Consider the following 17,438-nt stretch of genomic DNA (forward strand, 5'->3'; position numbering starts at 1 on the left):
CTGAGTCTGAGAGTCTGAGTCGTGCGATGTTCTTCAGGTGGTAGAATGCAGATCTTGTGACGTTATTAATGTGGGACTGGAATGATAGGGTGGGGTCTAGGATGACACCCAGGTTGCGGACTACGGGTGATGGGGGGATGGAGTAGCCATCCACTTCCAGGATCCCCAACCTTCCTAAGCAGTGGATTGGGGGCCATCACCATGAGCTAAGTTTTATTGCTGTTCAGTTTGAGGAGGTTGGAGGTCATCCAGGTCTTTTGTTCTTGCAGACAGTTGATGAGTGGACCAGGCGGTAGTTGAGTGGAGGGTTTGGTGCTGATGTATAGTTGAGTGTCATCAGCAAAGCAGTGGTGAAGAATAATTCGGCCAAGGGGCAGCATGTATATGGTGAAGAGGCGAGGGCTGAGCACAGATCCCTGGGGTACGCCATGATTGACTGCAGCCAGGGTGGAGCAGGCACCTTTCAGGGTGACATGTTGTTTGCGGGTTGGAAAGGTAGGACTGAAACCAGGAGAGAGCTGAGCCCCTGAGGCCGATGAGCTCAGAGATACGGGTAAGGAGGATGGAATAGGACACTGTGTCAAAGGCTGCAGAGAGATCGAGGAGGATGAGAATGGAGATGAGGCCATTGTCGGCGGCATTAAGAAGGTCGGTGGTGATTTTAATGAGGGCGGTCTCAGTACTGTGTCGAATTCTGAAGCCTGATTGGAGGGGTTCAAAGAGCTCATATTGAGCTGGGAAGCCACTGCTCGTTCCAGGATTTTACTTAGAAAAGGAAGGTTGGAGATCGGACGATAGTTGTTTGGGTCGTCAGGGTCCAGACCAGGCTTTAGCAGGTTGGGAATAACTGCTGCTATTTTGAAACCTGAAGGCACCTCACCAGAGTCCAGTGAGCAGTTGATGATGGCGGCAATAAAGGGACAGATGACAGGGAGGCAGGTCTTCACCAAGGTGGTAGGCATAGGATCCAGCTTGCTGGAAGAGGTCTTAGCTTTGGACACCAAGTAGGGATGGGCGTGAGGAATCGATTACTCGAGTACTCCTCGTTACAAATGAACTCGGTTGGTGGACAGGCAAGCTCGAGTTTGCATATACACACAAAGTTTTCTGAAGCAAATGTATCAATTTTCTGTGCAGCGCCACTAACGCATGCCGTGGGCACAAAGCAAATGAAATGTATCAAATTTCTGTGTGGCGCGTTCCGTGCCGTGTGCAGGCACGCCAGAATTCAAAAAGTTAAGAGATGGCGGTTAAAGCAAAGCGCAGCGAAGAATTGAAATACTTTAAAGAAATAGCAGATCATAAGGTGAAATGTAAAATATGGCAAGCGAAATCGAGCTACCGGAGTACTACAAGTACTATGCGGCAACATATGCTCCTGAAACACAACGGTGAGTTCGGGAAAGCAGACCCGCAGCAACCAAGTGTGTCGGCTATTTTCACCGCCGTAAGATGCAGCTGTAATACCGGCCGTGTATTTCCATAGTCCATTTGCTGCCGTTTTATTTGCAGCTTTAAATTATTTGCAATGGTTAGGCTACTTGTTTCGTTTTTTTTTTTTTTTTTTTAACTGTTACAACGCATATTTATTTTTGTAAGGAAAATGTGTTTTGAACGTTTGCAAAAATAAATAACGAATACTCTGATAACTGACTGTTTTGATGGAGAATAAGCATTACATGTTTGGTAGGTAATATTGCCGTTCATCATCAGGCCTATTCCTGCTGCAGATGCGTTGCATTCTAAAAATAGATTCGATTAAACGAGTACTCGATTGATCCTCGAGGAATTCCTTCGATCACTCGAGTTTGGAATTGACTACTCGTGCCCATCCCTAACACCACGTCATGCACCTGGTCAGAGATCAGCACTGCAGTGGACAGGCTGGGGGGAGGGGGGAGTAGAAGAGGGTGGCGTTGAGTATTGCAGAAGGTGGTTGTGAATGGATTCCTCTTTGTTTTGGAAGAAATCCAAGAACCTGGAGCACAGGTCTATGGCGTCAGTGGGTTGGGGAGCATGGGCGCATGAGTCTGTTGATGGTTTTGAAAAGCTTTTTGGGGTGGTTTTGTTGGTTATTAATAAGCATGCAGTAGTAGAGTGTCTTTGCCTTAGACAGAGCCTCCTTGTAGTCCCTGATATGGTCTTTGTAGGCCTCATGATGTACGGTGAGGCCAGATGTCTTAAATCGCCTCTCAAGCCGGCGGCCTGCTGCCTTCCTGAGGCGGAGCTCAAACTGAAACCAGGAAGATGGGCGTGAGAAGGAGACCAGTCGGGTTATGGGAGGGGCGACTGAGTCCAAGCTGAGGGAGAGAGCAGTATTGTAATGTTCCACCAGACCATCCACGGAGGTGTTAGGAGGGCGGGTGGCCAGGTGGGTCGCTAGGGTGGAAGACAACAGGGATGCGCACACCTGTTGGTTTTCCGGAATGTGATGGTTCGTTTCCTGGGCTGACTGGGTAAATACACAGGAACAGAGAATGAGATAGCAAGATGGTCAGATATAGCCAGGTCATCACACTGGAGATGACAGGGGCTGATTCCAGTGGAGCACACAAGGTCAAGGGTGTGCCCTTTGGTATGAGTTGGATCAAGCACATGTTGGGCAATACCAAGACAGTCCAATAGTGACATAAAATCAGAAGCAAAGGGGCAGTTAGCTGAGTCCACATGGATGTTAAAGTCACCCAACAGAATGGTAGATGGGTACAAAGAGCAGATGGTGGCGAGCAACCCAGAAAGCTCTGACAAGAAGTGGGTGGAGGCTTTAGGGGTAGCCGGTAGATAAGCAGACCTTGAAGCGGTGTAGCACCTGCCAGTGCGAAATGGAGACTCAAATGAAGTGGAGCTAACTGGGAATTCTTTGACCTGTTAATTCGATCGGTGAATGACAGCTAGCCCACCACCGGGGCCAGGGCTACAGGTTTTTGATAGTCTGGGGAAGTGGCTTCGTTGAGGGTTACAAAGTCCTGCTGGCTCTGCCATGTCTCTGTCAGACATAGGAAGTCGAGCTTTTAATCCAAAATAATATCATAAATGAATAGGGCTTTGTTATTTAGTGAGCGAGTGTTCAGTAACATCACCGAAGCATAGCGCCCCCTGTGGTTTAAGAGGTCCTTTACTTTTTGGAGGCCTGCTTACGAGCGGTTTATATTAGTTTACCCCCGCGTTTTTTCCCAAACAGACTTGCAATACAAAACCTAACCACAGTGGTTATTTGAAATTTACCCAGTGACGTAATTTTGTTAGCTATCAACACCTTTCACATTCCCTAAGGGGGGTTGGGGGTGTCTTGATTAGGCCTCTTGGGTTCTCTGAAGCGGACTTGTGATGAGTTGAACACTGGAAGCTAATTGGCATATTATTTTGGTCATTTTGGTTTACAGTTCAGGGTACAGCAAAATCTATCGCGAAGGACATTATGGGTCCTTCGTAAAAGTAAAAAAATAGAGAAGAGAAAGGAAAATAATAAGACACAAGGTAACAATAGTGTGGCTTGCTTTGCAACCACACTAATAAACCATTATGAACATTAACCATGAATAGGTCAGTGCTTTATGTGATAATAACCCAGCCTTCTCACCAGTATATCAAACACCTGGTTCACGTCCTTTCCCCGGATCTCGACCCCGTTGATTTCCAGGATCTCGTCGCCCACGGACAGTAGGCCGCTGCGCTCCGCAGCGCCCCCGCGCACCACCCGGCTGATCACCACACTGTCCATGTCGTTACGCACCGTGGCGCCCTGGGAGACACAACACAAACAACCATTCTGAAACCACAGACCAGCTTTTTTTTTATGTTAAAACAAGATATTATACAATATTTGTATTTTGTCCCATATATATGAATTATGTATTTAACTTCAAATTTTAAAAATTATCCAGCCAGCCAAAGAGTGAGTGTGAGCCAGTGACCAACAAACCTACTGGAGCCTTACCCAAATGCTATGTGTCAGAATTGATTTCCGAAGTCTTTCCACATAGCAGCCATCAGCTCTGCGTATTGTATCAAAGTGTGTTGAATGCTCAGCAGCCAACCCTCGTCCCTCACTCATTCTTACCAGTGGTATGTCCCTGGCCTTCTCAATGCGCACTATCTTCACTGTCTCCCCGCCCCACTGGGTCACAGTCTCCCCTGCAGGAGACACCGGCTCCAGCTGCATTTCCCTCTCTGCCACGCCGTCATGAGCCACGAGCAGAGCCTGAACATACAAGCACACAATACACATTGACACTGGAGAGCCCAGTGACTGAGTCATGGGTCTAGTATAGTGTGTGTGTGAGAGTGTGAGTGCTTGAGTGAGTGAGTGCTTGAGTGAGTGAGTGCTTGAGTGAGTGAGTGAGTGAGTGAGTGAGCGAGCGAGTTTGTGTCAGTGGGTGAGTGAGTGAGTATTTACCTGCACACGTGTGTCAGACAGTAGACTCTGCAGCTCTAAGCCATCTTTATTCTGACTGGACTGGACCAAACCCTCCACCTGTTCCCAATGGATACAAACCGTAGACATAACAGAATACACAGAAGGACAGTTGCGTTTAGGTTGGTGCCGTAATTCTGGAGTTCTTATTTATCCTAAACCTATTAACAAACTAGGTTGTAAAGTGTATTTAATAATCTATGTATGTCTATACACTTAAATGGATAATTACTTTGGAAATTCGAGACCTTGAAGGGTAATTAACCCCCCTAAATTAGTAAATTACAGTAAGTTCGATTACTTTTTACTTTTGTATAATATTTACAACAAAAATGAAAAAACGCTGTAAAGTGTTGCGGGATACCCTGGTCATAGCGGTGGTACTTGGGGCAAAAAATATTTTCTGAGGTGGTACGTGTAATAAAGAGAACCACTGCTCTCAACTATTTCCATTCTTAGTAACAATAGCAAGAGAACCAAAATTCTTGCGTGTGCATGAGTGAGTTATTGTTACCTCCATGGTCAGCTGCAGCGCTTGGTGCGTGTGTGGGTATGGCGGGGAGGGGCGGTGCATGCTGTTGGCGACAGCATTGTGGATCCTGAGTGCAGACTGGAAGTCAGCCTGGACATGGAGATGGGTGTCAAAAGAATCAACATTCTTTAAAGCACTAAAGCCCAACTCTGAGGTACAGGGTAACAGTGGTTAGCATCACAGGTGGTAACCATCCCCGTGGCGTGAGGACCGGATCTGTTAGGAAACTAAAGACCCAGGAGAACAAAGGTCGACCAGACTTGAGGATCACTAAAGACCCAGGAGAACAAAGGTCGACCAGACTAGAGGATCACTAAAGACCCAGGAGAACAAAGGTCTACCAGACTAGAGGATCACTAAATACCCAGGAGAACAAAGGTCTACCAGACTAGAGGATCACTGAAGACTAGGGCTGTAACGATACACAAATTCACGATTCGGTTTGTATCACGATTTTTGACCCACGATTCTTTTAAATTTAAAAAGCATTTTATTTAAACAACACTTAAATACCAATTATCTTAATGTAACATTTAATAACAAATAATTTGGAACACTGAACAGATTTGAACCGAAAGAATACTATTAAAGTATAGCTAAATTAATAAAGAAATAACCAAAGATTGCAGTTGGAGGATGCTTTTTGCTGGTAGGCATAATAGGGCCCCTTTAACTGTTTGGTTGGTTTATTCAAATATCCTTATTAGCGCTTCTTATTAGGCTATGTAACTTAAATAATGACATAATCAGGCCGTATAGAATGCAACATGTTTAATAGCCTAACTTTCAATAGATGAGGAAAAACATGAATGTCGCAATAACGAGGCAAAAGTGTTACGAGTAACATACGTGTATGCGCGAGAATGGCAGTGTGCGTATGCGTGTGTGAGAGACGTCAGCGAGTGAGTGGACGAGCGAGGAGAGCGAGCGGTAGCGCGTGTGTCTAGTGAAGAAGCGAACGAGTCCGGTAGAATGAAGTACCCATCCTGTCAATAATCGGTGGCCGCTTCATTCCGACCTATAAGCAGACAAACTGCCAGTCAAATCACACAAAACAATAGAGACAGGATCACACAGGCATTTTTTTTCGCGCTTGGCCCACTCTGGATAAATGTCGTTCATATCGCATATGAGGACTTCGACGGCTGTGGAGAAATGCAATCCTCCGTAGCCACGGAGAGCTGTGATCACAGAGAGGGCATCTCGTCACATATTTACGGCATCGATAGGAGGGGGCGCTGTCAGCAGACTATTATTTAGACAAATTATTAGCAAATTTAAATCGGACAATTTGACCGAAGAGTTAGAAAGGGCATATCGCGCTTCTGCCTTCTCACACCGTGAGACAGGTTCGTGGCTTTGAGTGTCGCGATTTTCGGTTTGATACGCGTATCGTTACAGCCCTACTGAAGACCCAGGAGAACAAAGGTTTTACCAGACTAGAGGATCACTAAAGGGTTTACGAGCCAGTTCACGAGCTCATTGTAATAACAACGTGGTAAGAAGCAAGCCTCTTCGTATTACCTTCTGGAGCAGTGACAGCACCAGCTCCACGTCACTCTGACTCTGGGGGTCGGACAGGCAGCCCTTCACCTGCTTGAGGGACTGGAGCAGCTCCTCCAGCTCTGGAGAACACAGACAGGAAAATTAGCGAGGCAAAGAGAAATCAAACAATATGAAGAAGTAGTTCAGTACGACGTAGGGCTGTGAAGATTAAGCCTCACCATGGTTCTTGCCCCATTTTTAAAGTCAAATTTAAGACTTTTTAAGACCAACACATGCATAAATTAAGACCCAAAAAAATTCTGAACCATTATTTGATAGAAAAGGGAATTTATTGAGTCACTTATACACATCAACCGTAGCCGTAGTACTAGCAGTAGTAGTACTCTTGCAAAGTTATCTCGGAAGCGCGCGGACACGACGATACGCGAACACATGAACCCACCCTGTCACCCATAATCACCCATGTCCCGTCGCTTAGCAACCGGACACGCTGGGGTTGATATGTTACCGGACTACTGTAAATACTACGGAGTGATAACAAAGACATGCAGTCACGAGTGCTTTAGGTTCTACCAAAATGTAAAAAAATATGTTCTAAGGTTTTTAATAATATTTTTTCATTTTTACTGTAAAAGGTAGGGAGGGCTTAGCCCCGTTAGCCCATTTATACCAGCCGTCCCTGAAGACATGAATCAGGCAATAAATCCTCCGTCCTTGACAGCGGTCAAGTTTGGTGTGAGGAGTGGACCAAATGCGAACTACTGCAGCTGCTCCAAGTTAAACCCCAAACTAATCGGAATAAGTGTATGCATGTCGATTATAGCGGACTACACCACCTCTTCTGTAGCCAAATAGAATTATATTCCGAACAGATAATTGTATTCCGATTGAGGCGTAAATATGATCCTTTTCTATTCCGATTGAGTTGTTCTTCCACATCTATGCGGATCAGATGTGTCCATGTAAACACGGCTGACAGTGAACACACACACACACACACACACACACACACACACACACACACACACACACACGCTTTGACGCCGAACTTCCTTTTTCGAATATAATTCGAATATCAAAAATTAAATCAAAATTCAAACGAATATTAGGCAGCCCTTAACATTCAAACCTGTTATGGCAGGCCAAGAGGGAGAGCGTCGGAGAACCCGACGCAGTCTACTCATAATATTGTAATGACCATGGAAGAGGCAGTGAATGATGTATTGATTAGACAGCGATTTAGGCCTAAAAAAAAAAAAAGTTTGGTTCCTGTTGGTTGTCAGTTGAGGTCATGGGTAGGTAGGGAATTTATTTTATTTTTTTATTTTATTTTTTCCAGCGGCAGCGAATGATAGGTAGGTTGTTTTCATTTAAAAACGAGAAAATTCGCTCATCCTTGTACAGAATGAAGAGGTGCTGTACCAAAACGTAATTATAGAGGTGCTGTACCAAAACGAAATGACATTAAAAAAAAAAAAAAAAAAATTTTTTTTTTTTTATAAAACTCGTAAAATAATTTGGGGCGCACATAAATTGACAGGGTCGGTTGGAAACCGGAACCATACGACATTTTTTTTTAGGCCTTATTAGATACCTAATAAACCGTCGGAACACGCAGGACCGGTAACCATAGCAACGCCGGTAAACAAACCCCGCAATGCCCAATCCAGGTCTTACTGAAGGAATTTGATGGTCAAAATAGTATTAATAAATATTCAAATATATTCGAATATTAATATTAATAAACAAACAAACTTCGAATATGATTTTTGGGCAAAAGTCAAAGCCCTACACACACAATTTAATTAATTTACTGTTTGGAATACTTACATTAAAATGATCCAGCATGAACTGTGATCCATAGTACCGCGATATGACATGGCTGTCGGTGTTGTCCGTGGGCCAGTACCTCACATGGATATCCGTCTGTTTGCTTTTAGTGGTTTTGTTCACTCTCATCGAACATGAGGACGTACTGTTTATCGCTTATGCTGCGTGACAGCTCTCTTTTTATGAAAGGTGCGATGCCGTATTTGGCAAGATAGGCCGTTTTGTTTTCACCACAGGTGAACGACTTCGCAAACTCAGAATCTGGGAACATAGCAGCCAAGACGCTAATAATGTCCTCGTTCGATTTGAAGGAATAATGTCTGCTCACCGTGTGGAGAACCCACAATACCTCCGCCTTCTGGGTTTCTGGTGGCGACACAAACCGGTTAACGCCGTCTGATGTGAAGTACTAGCCACAGATGCTGAACTTTTCAGTCCACTTCTTTCAAATAATACGGGCATCGGTGTAGTCCCGCTAGCTGCCACGGAGCATCGGATATATTTCTGCGACCTCATGTGACTGATGTCAACGTTAACGTAACGTAAAACTCCTGAAAATTGCCGTAATTAAAAGACGCACTATGTGATTTGTTGTGTGCGACAATTTCCCCTAGTCTTAAAAGACCCTCTGCAAAATTTAATACCTAGAGCAAATTTACAGTAAATTTAAGCCAATTTATGGCCTTAATTTCACACAAAAAAAGTAAGATTTTTTAAGACTTTTTAAGGACCCGCGGGAACCATGTGTATTCCTAAAAGGAACACCAGCGATTGTCCGATATATGAGAATTTGGTTGAATAAGCAAATATCGACCAACCAACCAACCAACTGACCAGAAGCTGGCAGCCCTCTATTTGTTAGATGTCATTGATAAGCAAATAGGTGTTAGAAATGTGGCTTCCGGGTGGCTTCAGCAGACCTTGGGCATTGAGGCTGGGTGTCGAAGACCAAGGACAGTAGTTCCCAACCAGTGTTCCCTGATGCAAGCCTAGGTGGGCCTTGGGATTGTGAGGGATTTAACACATAATCCTGAAATAGGTTATGGATTTAATTGTTCCTAAAAATTATTTCATTGTACCACATTGCTCAATTTCAATAAACATTTCACAAATAGTACACACTGTTTTTCCTAATCTTGCCCTACAACTTTAAGTTGGTGTGCTTTAAATTTCTGATGCAATGGTCCCAAAATGGTCATTTACACAATACATCTACAACACGCTACTTTTTGATGTGTTCTCACGTTGTGGGTCAAATGAGACAAAGAAGCCCGTTGGGAGCCAGGTCCTCACCCAACACTGTCTAGGGTTAGGGGGAAGAGCCAGGTCCTCACCCAACACTGTCTAGGGTTAGGGGGAGGAGCCAGGTCCTCACCCAACACTGTCTAGGGTTAGGGGGAGGAGCCAGGTCCTCACCTAACACTGTCTAGGGTTAGGGGGAGGAGCCAGGTCCTCACCCAACACTGTCTAGGGTTAGGGGGAGGAGCCAGGTCCTCACCCAACACTGTCTAGGGTTAGGGGGAGGAGCCAGGTCCTCACCTAACACTGTCTAGGGTTAGGGGGAGGAGCCAGGTCCTCACCCAACACTGTCTAGGGTTAGGGGGAGGAGCCAGGTCCTCACCCAAAACTGTCTAGGGTTAGGGGGAGGAGCCAGGTCCTTACCCAACACTGTCTAGGGTTAGGGGGAGGAGCCAGGTCCTCACCCAACACTGTCTAGGGTTAGGGGAGGAGCCAGGTCCTCACCCAACACTGTCTAGGGTTAGGGGGAGGAGCCAGGTCCTCACCCAACACTGTCTAGGGTTAGGGGGAGGAGCCAGGTCCTCACCCAACACTGTCAAGGGTTAGGGGGAGGAACCAGGTCCTCACCCAACACTGTCTAGGGTTAGGGGGAGGAGCCAGGTTCTTACCCAACACTGTCTGTGCGTGCTGGCTTCCCAGCGCGGGTTGCTGGGGCGTGTGTGAGTCCTGCAGGAAGGTGGGGTTGTCAATCCCTACGTGGGGGTTCTGGGAGAGCTTGCGGAGCCTGAGGGACGCGTTCAGATCCAACTGCCTCCCCTCCTCCTCGCGGCGCCGTCGGAGGTCTTCCTGAAAACACAAACAAGCACCAGTTACCAGGACGATGGTGTGCTCGTCACAGGGAAGCTGTTATGTGGCCATCCATGCGACATCCTCCCTTAATACTTAAGAACATAGTTAAAAACATCCTGATATATTCGGTCATAAGTCACAAAAATGTGTGACCCAAACAAGGCACAGAAGTCAGGCCAAATGTTCACTCATCACATGAATGTTGAACCTTACTGCCGTTTACATAGTTTCAACATTGGGGGTCAAGCAGAAAAGAAAGTCCTTTCACTCAACCCAAAAAGAGTTCAGTTACACTGTATTGATAAACAGAACTTCTGTGGGTCTCAAAGAAGGTTAACCCGATGGTTTGTTTACACTAGCTGAAAAGGTTCCCCCTGTCCTATTGGAAGTCTGCCCACGAGCCAAATAACCAGACTCTACCTGATGTTGCCTTATCCTTTCCAGCTGAGCGGATCTTCGTACCGGCAGGGTCCTGCTTCCCAGCTCCCCAGGACAGTCCACTGCCATCTCTCTGTGCTGAGAACCCCCCCTCATCTCCTCCTCTCCTCCGCCTTCCCCGTCGCCAACATGTCCGTTCAGATGGGAGCTCGTCATCTCATGCATACACGCAAACCCACACGTGTGCGTGTGTGCGTGCGCGTGTTTCTTATGTAACTGGGCGTGTCTAGGAGGGAAGCTCCTTAAACAGGGTGGCCATGGCACGGTCAGCTGCACAACACCTGAGAACACATCAAGTATAGAATACATGAATCATGATGCATTTATTAGCCTTGGACCGTTCTGTAGCCAACAAAATCAAAGCAGACAAATGCATTTGACACAAATGCCTACAGAAAGCAACAACATAGAGTAGTAAAAGGCAATAGGAGGTCAATGGGGAAATAAAGAAAAACTAGAAAATGCATTTCCTGCAGTATTGCAGGAATGCTGTAGTGCAAAGTGAGGTAAATATGTTTGATAAAGCCACATAGTTTAAGACGTAAAGAATGTTGACTGGCTTAAATCAAGTGCACCAGAGTTCAAGGTCTAAATGGAGTAAACGATGTAAACATGCACACCATTATTATTTTTTAAATGGTTGGAAACAAATAAAGAGAAGTTAAACAAATAGCTAGAGTGATAAAGTTTGAATACAGAACATTTCTGTATTTTTTTTGCCCCCTAGCGATCGCCGATAGTCGATTATTATTATTATTTATAATAATTTTATAATAATAATTTATCACATTATAAAATTGCGGTTTTATTTTTCTATTTTTTACTTAAAAACGATAAGGATGGTCTACCCCTTGGACCAGCTTGAGCCTAGGCCTGTCGCGATAAGCAATAAATCAATTAATTGCACGATAAATTAAAATTAGCAATATTCTTTTGCCGGACGCAATAATTTCCATTCACACTTTTTTTAAATCATTGCTTTATTGGCCTAATCTGAGAAGAAATCTATGCCATAAACAGAAATATTATAGGCCTTTATTACATGGGTCTTCTCAATGCCGTGGAATGCTCCGTTCACTTGCATAGATAGTAGTCCGGTAAGGGCTTGTTCACATCTAGCGTTTTTTTAAGTCTGCCAGCGCTTGTTTTACATTATATTCCTATGGAGCAGAGCGTTTCTGGAAAAAGTCACGGCCGTTATTTTAAACGCCTCTCCCAGAGGTTTTTTCTGCCATACAGTGTTGAAAAAAGTTCAACTTTCAGGAAGAAAGCGGCCGACGTCAGGCGTCTTTTTGGCAACTGACCAATCACAAGCGGAACATTGACACATCGTCACGAAGGAAACTCAACTGTCAAAACAAGAAACAATGGAGGACAAATCACTCGGGAAAGTGCCGGTGGAGCGGTTAATAGTTTTAATAACAGAACATGTCGAGATCTCCGACATTTCTAATGGGCTCTAGCCTGGATACGTTGTAAGCGAGTTACGTCGGGTCTAGAATTGGTTCGTTGCTAGGCAATAGAAAAAACACTCTTGGCGCTTTTAAGACAAAAAACGGTGCCAGATCTCTTTTTTTTTTTAAACAGTCGGCTCTACTTTTCCCTATTACAAAAAACGCTAGATGTGAATACAGCCTAACTTGTCAACCCCAGCGTCTTCGGTTGCTAAGCACCGTCAATGTCTTTGGCGGACTATTTCTCTGCTGATCAACACTACGAATGCTGCTAACGAATAAATTGTGAAAAGACACACCATGTGAAGTTATTTTTTCTTTTTGGCAAGTAGCCGTGTAATAAGCAGGAAAATGTATAGAACGTCGCCGGTCATTATCGAAAATAAGGCCCTTCAGGGTGAAGCAAGGCACCTCCGCTGCGCGTTGGTGTCCTGTTTGCCCTGTCTGGGCTTATTTTCCCGACAATGACCGGCATTCTATACATTATATATATTTATATACATTATATATATTTAGCAGAGTAGGCCTAAGTAACAAATGTCGGGTTGAAATCGGGCTCATAATTACAGGGCACAACGAGTAAACCCCCTCAAGCATTTTTTGTTCAAATAGACGAGTCCATTTTAGTTATGGTTATTGGTTGTTTTGTTAATTTATTCTGGATATTTTAAATGTCTTCCAGACGTCCAGTTTATTGATCTTTGAAAGGCTGTACTGTACCATTATCATTATCTTAGTTGAAAAACGGCAATATTATCGCTTATCGCAATAATCTCTGGGTCAATTAATCGCCCAGAAAAATTTGTTATCGTGACAGGCCTACGTGAGCCTCCGCTGATTTAAGTTTCGATACGTCGGTTCTGGCGGCGCTGTCATGATGACACACGGTGTCTCAATAGTGAAACCTACTGGCGCTGTTTAAGCAGCACATGTTACACAAAATGAAAGCCATCTTAGTTAGTAAGACTACAGCAATTTCGCCCATCTGGAAGTATTTTGGGTTCAAGCCAAATGATAATGGTGAACCTAAAGACGTCAACAAGCCGATATGTCGGCTTTGTAAAAGGATGATTACGGTGAAGGATTCCCAGACAACCAATTTACACGCTCATTTAAGAGTGCATCATCCGGCAGATCATGCTACTTTAGCTCCACGTGCCACGGCCTCCGCTATTGCTACAACATCGCAGCAGCCCTCAATCCTGGGCGCCTTCTTGCAGGGAAACAATTACAAGCGAGACACCCTTCGATGTAAGCAGTGTACCACTGGTGAATATGCTGGTGTTCTTGTCCAGAAAACTGTAGGCTATGCACACACTTTAAAATGTGTATTTATTATTAGGCTTTTAGGCATACTCTTAGGCATACATTGGATTATTTCGTTCCTTTTAGAGCTGTCCCAAACGATTATTTTTCAAACGATTAATCTAGCGATTATTTTTTCGATTAGTCGACTAATCTAACGACAAATTTTACGAATAATCTAATGATTATTTTTTCAGTTACCGATTATTTCACATTACTTCATCAATGTCACTTTTCACACAATATGGATATCAAAACATTTGTTGTTAAAATATCAACATTTATTAAACATTTCTTTAACATGCCACTTTTTTGTGCAATAACATTGTGCAAACACGGCACTTAAATTGTGCAAACTGCAAAATAGTGCATTTTGATGCCATATGTAGTAGGGATGGGCACGAGTAGTAAATTCCAAACTCGAGTGATCGAAGGAATTCCTCGAGGATCAATCGAGTACTCGTTTAATCAAATCTATTTTTAGAATGCAACGCATCTGCAGCAGGAATAGGCCTGATGATGAACGGCAATATTACCAACCAAACATGTAATGCTTATTCTCCATCAAAACAGTCAGAGTTATTAGAGTATTCGTTATTTATTTTTGCAAACGTTCATAACACATTTTCCTTACAAAAATAAATATGCGTCTCACAATATAAATCACGTCGAACCAAGGCCTGTAACAGTTTAAAAAAAACAAAAACGAAACAAGTAGCCTAACCATTGCAAATAATTTAAAGCTGCAAATAAAAAAACGGCATCAAACGGACTATGGAAATACTCAGCGTTGTGATCTTCTCTACACGGCCGGGATTACAGCTGCATCTTGTGGCGGTGAAAATAGCCGACACACTTGGTTGCTGCGGGTCTGCTTTCCCGAACTCACTGTTGTGTTTCAGGAGCATATGTTGCCGCATAGTACTTGTAGTACTCTGGTAGCTCGATTTCGCTTGGAATATTTTACATTTCACCTTATGATCTGCTATTTCTTTAAAGTATTTCAATTCTTCGCTGCGCTTTGCTTTAACCGCCATCTCTTAACTTTTTGAATTCTGGCGTGCTTGCACACGGCACGGAACGCGCCACACAGAAATTTGATACATTTCATTTGCTTTGTGCCCACGGCATGCGTTAGTGGAGCTGCACAGAAAATGTATACATTTGCTTCAGAAAACTTTGTTTGTGTGTGCATATGCAAACTCGAGTTTGCCTGTCCACTAACCGAGTTCATTTGTAACGAGGAGTACTCGAGTAATCGATTCCTCACGCCAGGGCTCTACAGTGCGCCCATTTAACTCGCATTTGCGAGTGAATATTTCGGCGTGCGAACGAGAAAAACAGAACAGGAGCATGCGTGCGAGTGACTTCTCCACAGCACACTATATTGTGCGTTCACACCAAACGTGAAGGGGCGAAACGATTCCATCCAAAGCAGCGATACCATTTGCAGCGCGACACGGCACGGGCGAGCGCGTTCACGTGTATTTCAGGTGGATTTTCAGCACGCCACTTTTGCTCGAGTTGAAATATTTAAACTTTGCCACGACATTCTCGTGATGACAGCCAATCAGCGTTCAACAGCGTGGCCACTGAGTGACGTGCGTAACGTAACAGCCAATCGGTTTTCAACCGGCCAACCGTTCCCTGCAGTGCAGTCCGGGGTGAACCGCAGCATGGAGGAGAAAGTGATTGTTGCCGTTTGCGACTCCCCGAGCTCTATAGAGAATAGTATATAATATAATTGTATTGTATATAGTATATCACTGCCAAAAGCTCTGTGCGCCTCCGGATGGCCGTAGCACGGGGAGCGCTACGGGAAGGTTTAGCGTGGCTTGTTTACCTACGTTGCTATGGTTACCAGTCTTGGGCGTTCAAACGGTTTATTAGGTATCTAAATCGCTGTCTAATCAATACTTCATTCACTGCCTCTTCCGTGGTCATTACAATATTATGAATAGACTGCGTGGAGAAAGTTGATGCTGTTACCTTAGTCGATAAAGTCTACAAATTAAACCCCCGACTGGTTGAAGGATTTCGGGTGGCTAATTTATGATGCTAAGAATATGAAAATGTTCTGTACATTTTGTAAGGAAGCCCCATCGGCAATGGCAGGCTCCTCTCTGTTTATAACGGGGAACCCTAACCTGAAACGCGATGCTGTTGTGAAACACATTGAGTCCACTATGCATTCTCGCTGTCCCGAATTCTATATAAATCGCACCCAGCCCAATAACCCCTGGTACGGTGGAAGCCGAAATTGGAGCTGTTTTGTGTAGCCTAAATGTAATCGTGTCTATTTATTTGTCTTAATTTTGCTTTAGTAAGTTGGTGCTGTTGGTGTGCAATTTCTGCACGCTAATAAATGTTCTAAACAAAAACTTATTATGCCCCCATTTTTTTTTCCTGTGCTCCTAAATCTTTAACTTAGGGGCACGAGTGCTCCTGAAAAAAAAAGTTAGTGTAGAGCCCTGCCTCACGCCCATCCCTAATATGTAGTATCTAACAAATGAACAAAATAAGTCAATCAGTAGGAATATACCAAATATAAAAATACTGTTCTACTCCTTCCTCCCTCTCTCATTGTGCAAACTGAAAGATAATGCACTGCCACCTCAGAGACCCAACTTCGAAAAGGATTTATGTAATTTAAATTGTCAACTTGTAGTGTGCGTTTACTACTTAGAACTTCTTGATAGATCGTGGAATTTCGACAGTCAACAGCTAGACTAGAAATACATAACATGACAAAAGTTCTCTTTTCACCAGAGTATAAAACCCGAACCCGACAAAATCTATTCATAATATTGTAATGACCACGGAAGAGGCAGTGAATGAAGTGATTAGACAGCTTATTAGATACCTAATAAAACGTTGGAACACGCAAGACCGGTCACCAAGCAACGCTGGTAAACAAATCCTCGGAGCTCGGCTTTTGGCCGAGTTTTATACCACCAGCCTCTGTGCTACCGCTACTGCTTGCCGCCGCCATTGTTATGCATTTAAACGATTGGCGACTAGCGTTCTGGTGCATATTTACCGCCACGACAGGAGTGAGACTACAAATTTTTGAAGTCGATTACGTCGACTAGTCGTCCCAGCTCTAGTTCCTTCGTTTTAAAAGAGTTTTGTGAAGACTTCGCCATCGGTTATATTTGTGTTATGTTCAATATTCTGTTATAATTGTTCTTTAAAAGCGTTTTGTACATAGGCCTATAGCCTACTTTGAAAAGAATGTCTTATTTTTCTGTTCCAAATAAACCCGACAACCTTTGACTGGGATGTTTTTATGTGAACGTCAATGGGACTGTCTAATACACACTGACATATTTATATGAAATTGTCTCTTCTAATATTTCATTAGTTTGATCATATAGCCTGATATCATCAACTCCTAAATCATTTCAAAAATATGATTTATATATCGTATTTTAAATATATAATCGCCCGTAAGCTGTGCGCATAGCCTTTGCGCTGCAGGGTATAGGCTAATATGGTGAAAGAAAACGCAGGCTTTGAGTATAGATACACATATCAGTGTTTCCCATACAAATGATTTATGGGATGAATTTTGATACATTTTCCCCTGCTCAAGCAGATTTCTTTCTATTTATTTCTTCTTTTCAAAGTTTTTCAAAGTGACATGTGCAGCGGGGTGTGATGTCATTTCGCCGTGCCAGCAGACCGGTAGGTTTCAAGCCCCTCCCCTCTCCTCTCTTAACAGTGACTGAATACGGCAGGTCAGCGCTATATAGTATGTTTACACCTGTGCCAGTTAACTTAAATTACAATTTGCAGGGCTTTTTAAGTTGTTAATAGCCACCACAGCGCTGTTTTTCAAAAAAAAAAAAAAAAAAAAAGGTATTATTCA

General features: G+C 43.8%; 1 protein-coding gene across 1 annotated transcript in view; it reads right to left on the bottom strand.

The window, feature by feature from the left end:
• The window catches only part of pals1a (protein associated with LIN7 1, MAGUK p55 family member a), a 58,871-nt gene that overhangs the window by 8,411 nt on the left and 33,022 nt on the right, over positions 1 to 17,438 (bottom strand). Inside the window, exons 2-8 of the mRNA XM_030355952.1 lie at positions 10,791 to 11,089; positions 10,190 to 10,367; positions 6,471 to 6,571; positions 4,929 to 5,036; positions 4,397 to 4,474; positions 4,061 to 4,201; positions 3,581 to 3,742 (exon numbers count right to left, since the gene is read on the bottom strand). Coding sequence (XP_030211812.1) covers positions 3,581 to 3,742; positions 4,061 to 4,201; positions 4,397 to 4,474; positions 4,929 to 5,036; positions 6,471 to 6,571; positions 10,190 to 10,367; positions 10,791 to 10,973 — 951 coding nt within the window. The 5' untranslated portion in view covers positions 10,974 to 11,089. The remainder of the gene's footprint in view (positions 1 to 3,580; positions 3,743 to 4,060; positions 4,202 to 4,396; positions 4,475 to 4,928; positions 5,037 to 6,470; positions 6,572 to 10,189; positions 10,368 to 10,790; positions 11,090 to 17,438) is intronic.

This window comes from Gadus morhua, chromosome 5 (genome assembly GCF_902167405.1).
Source record: "Gadus morhua chromosome 5, gadMor3.0, whole genome shotgun sequence".
Lineage (NCBI taxonomy): Eukaryota > Metazoa > Chordata > Actinopteri > Gadiformes > Gadidae > Gadus > Gadus morhua.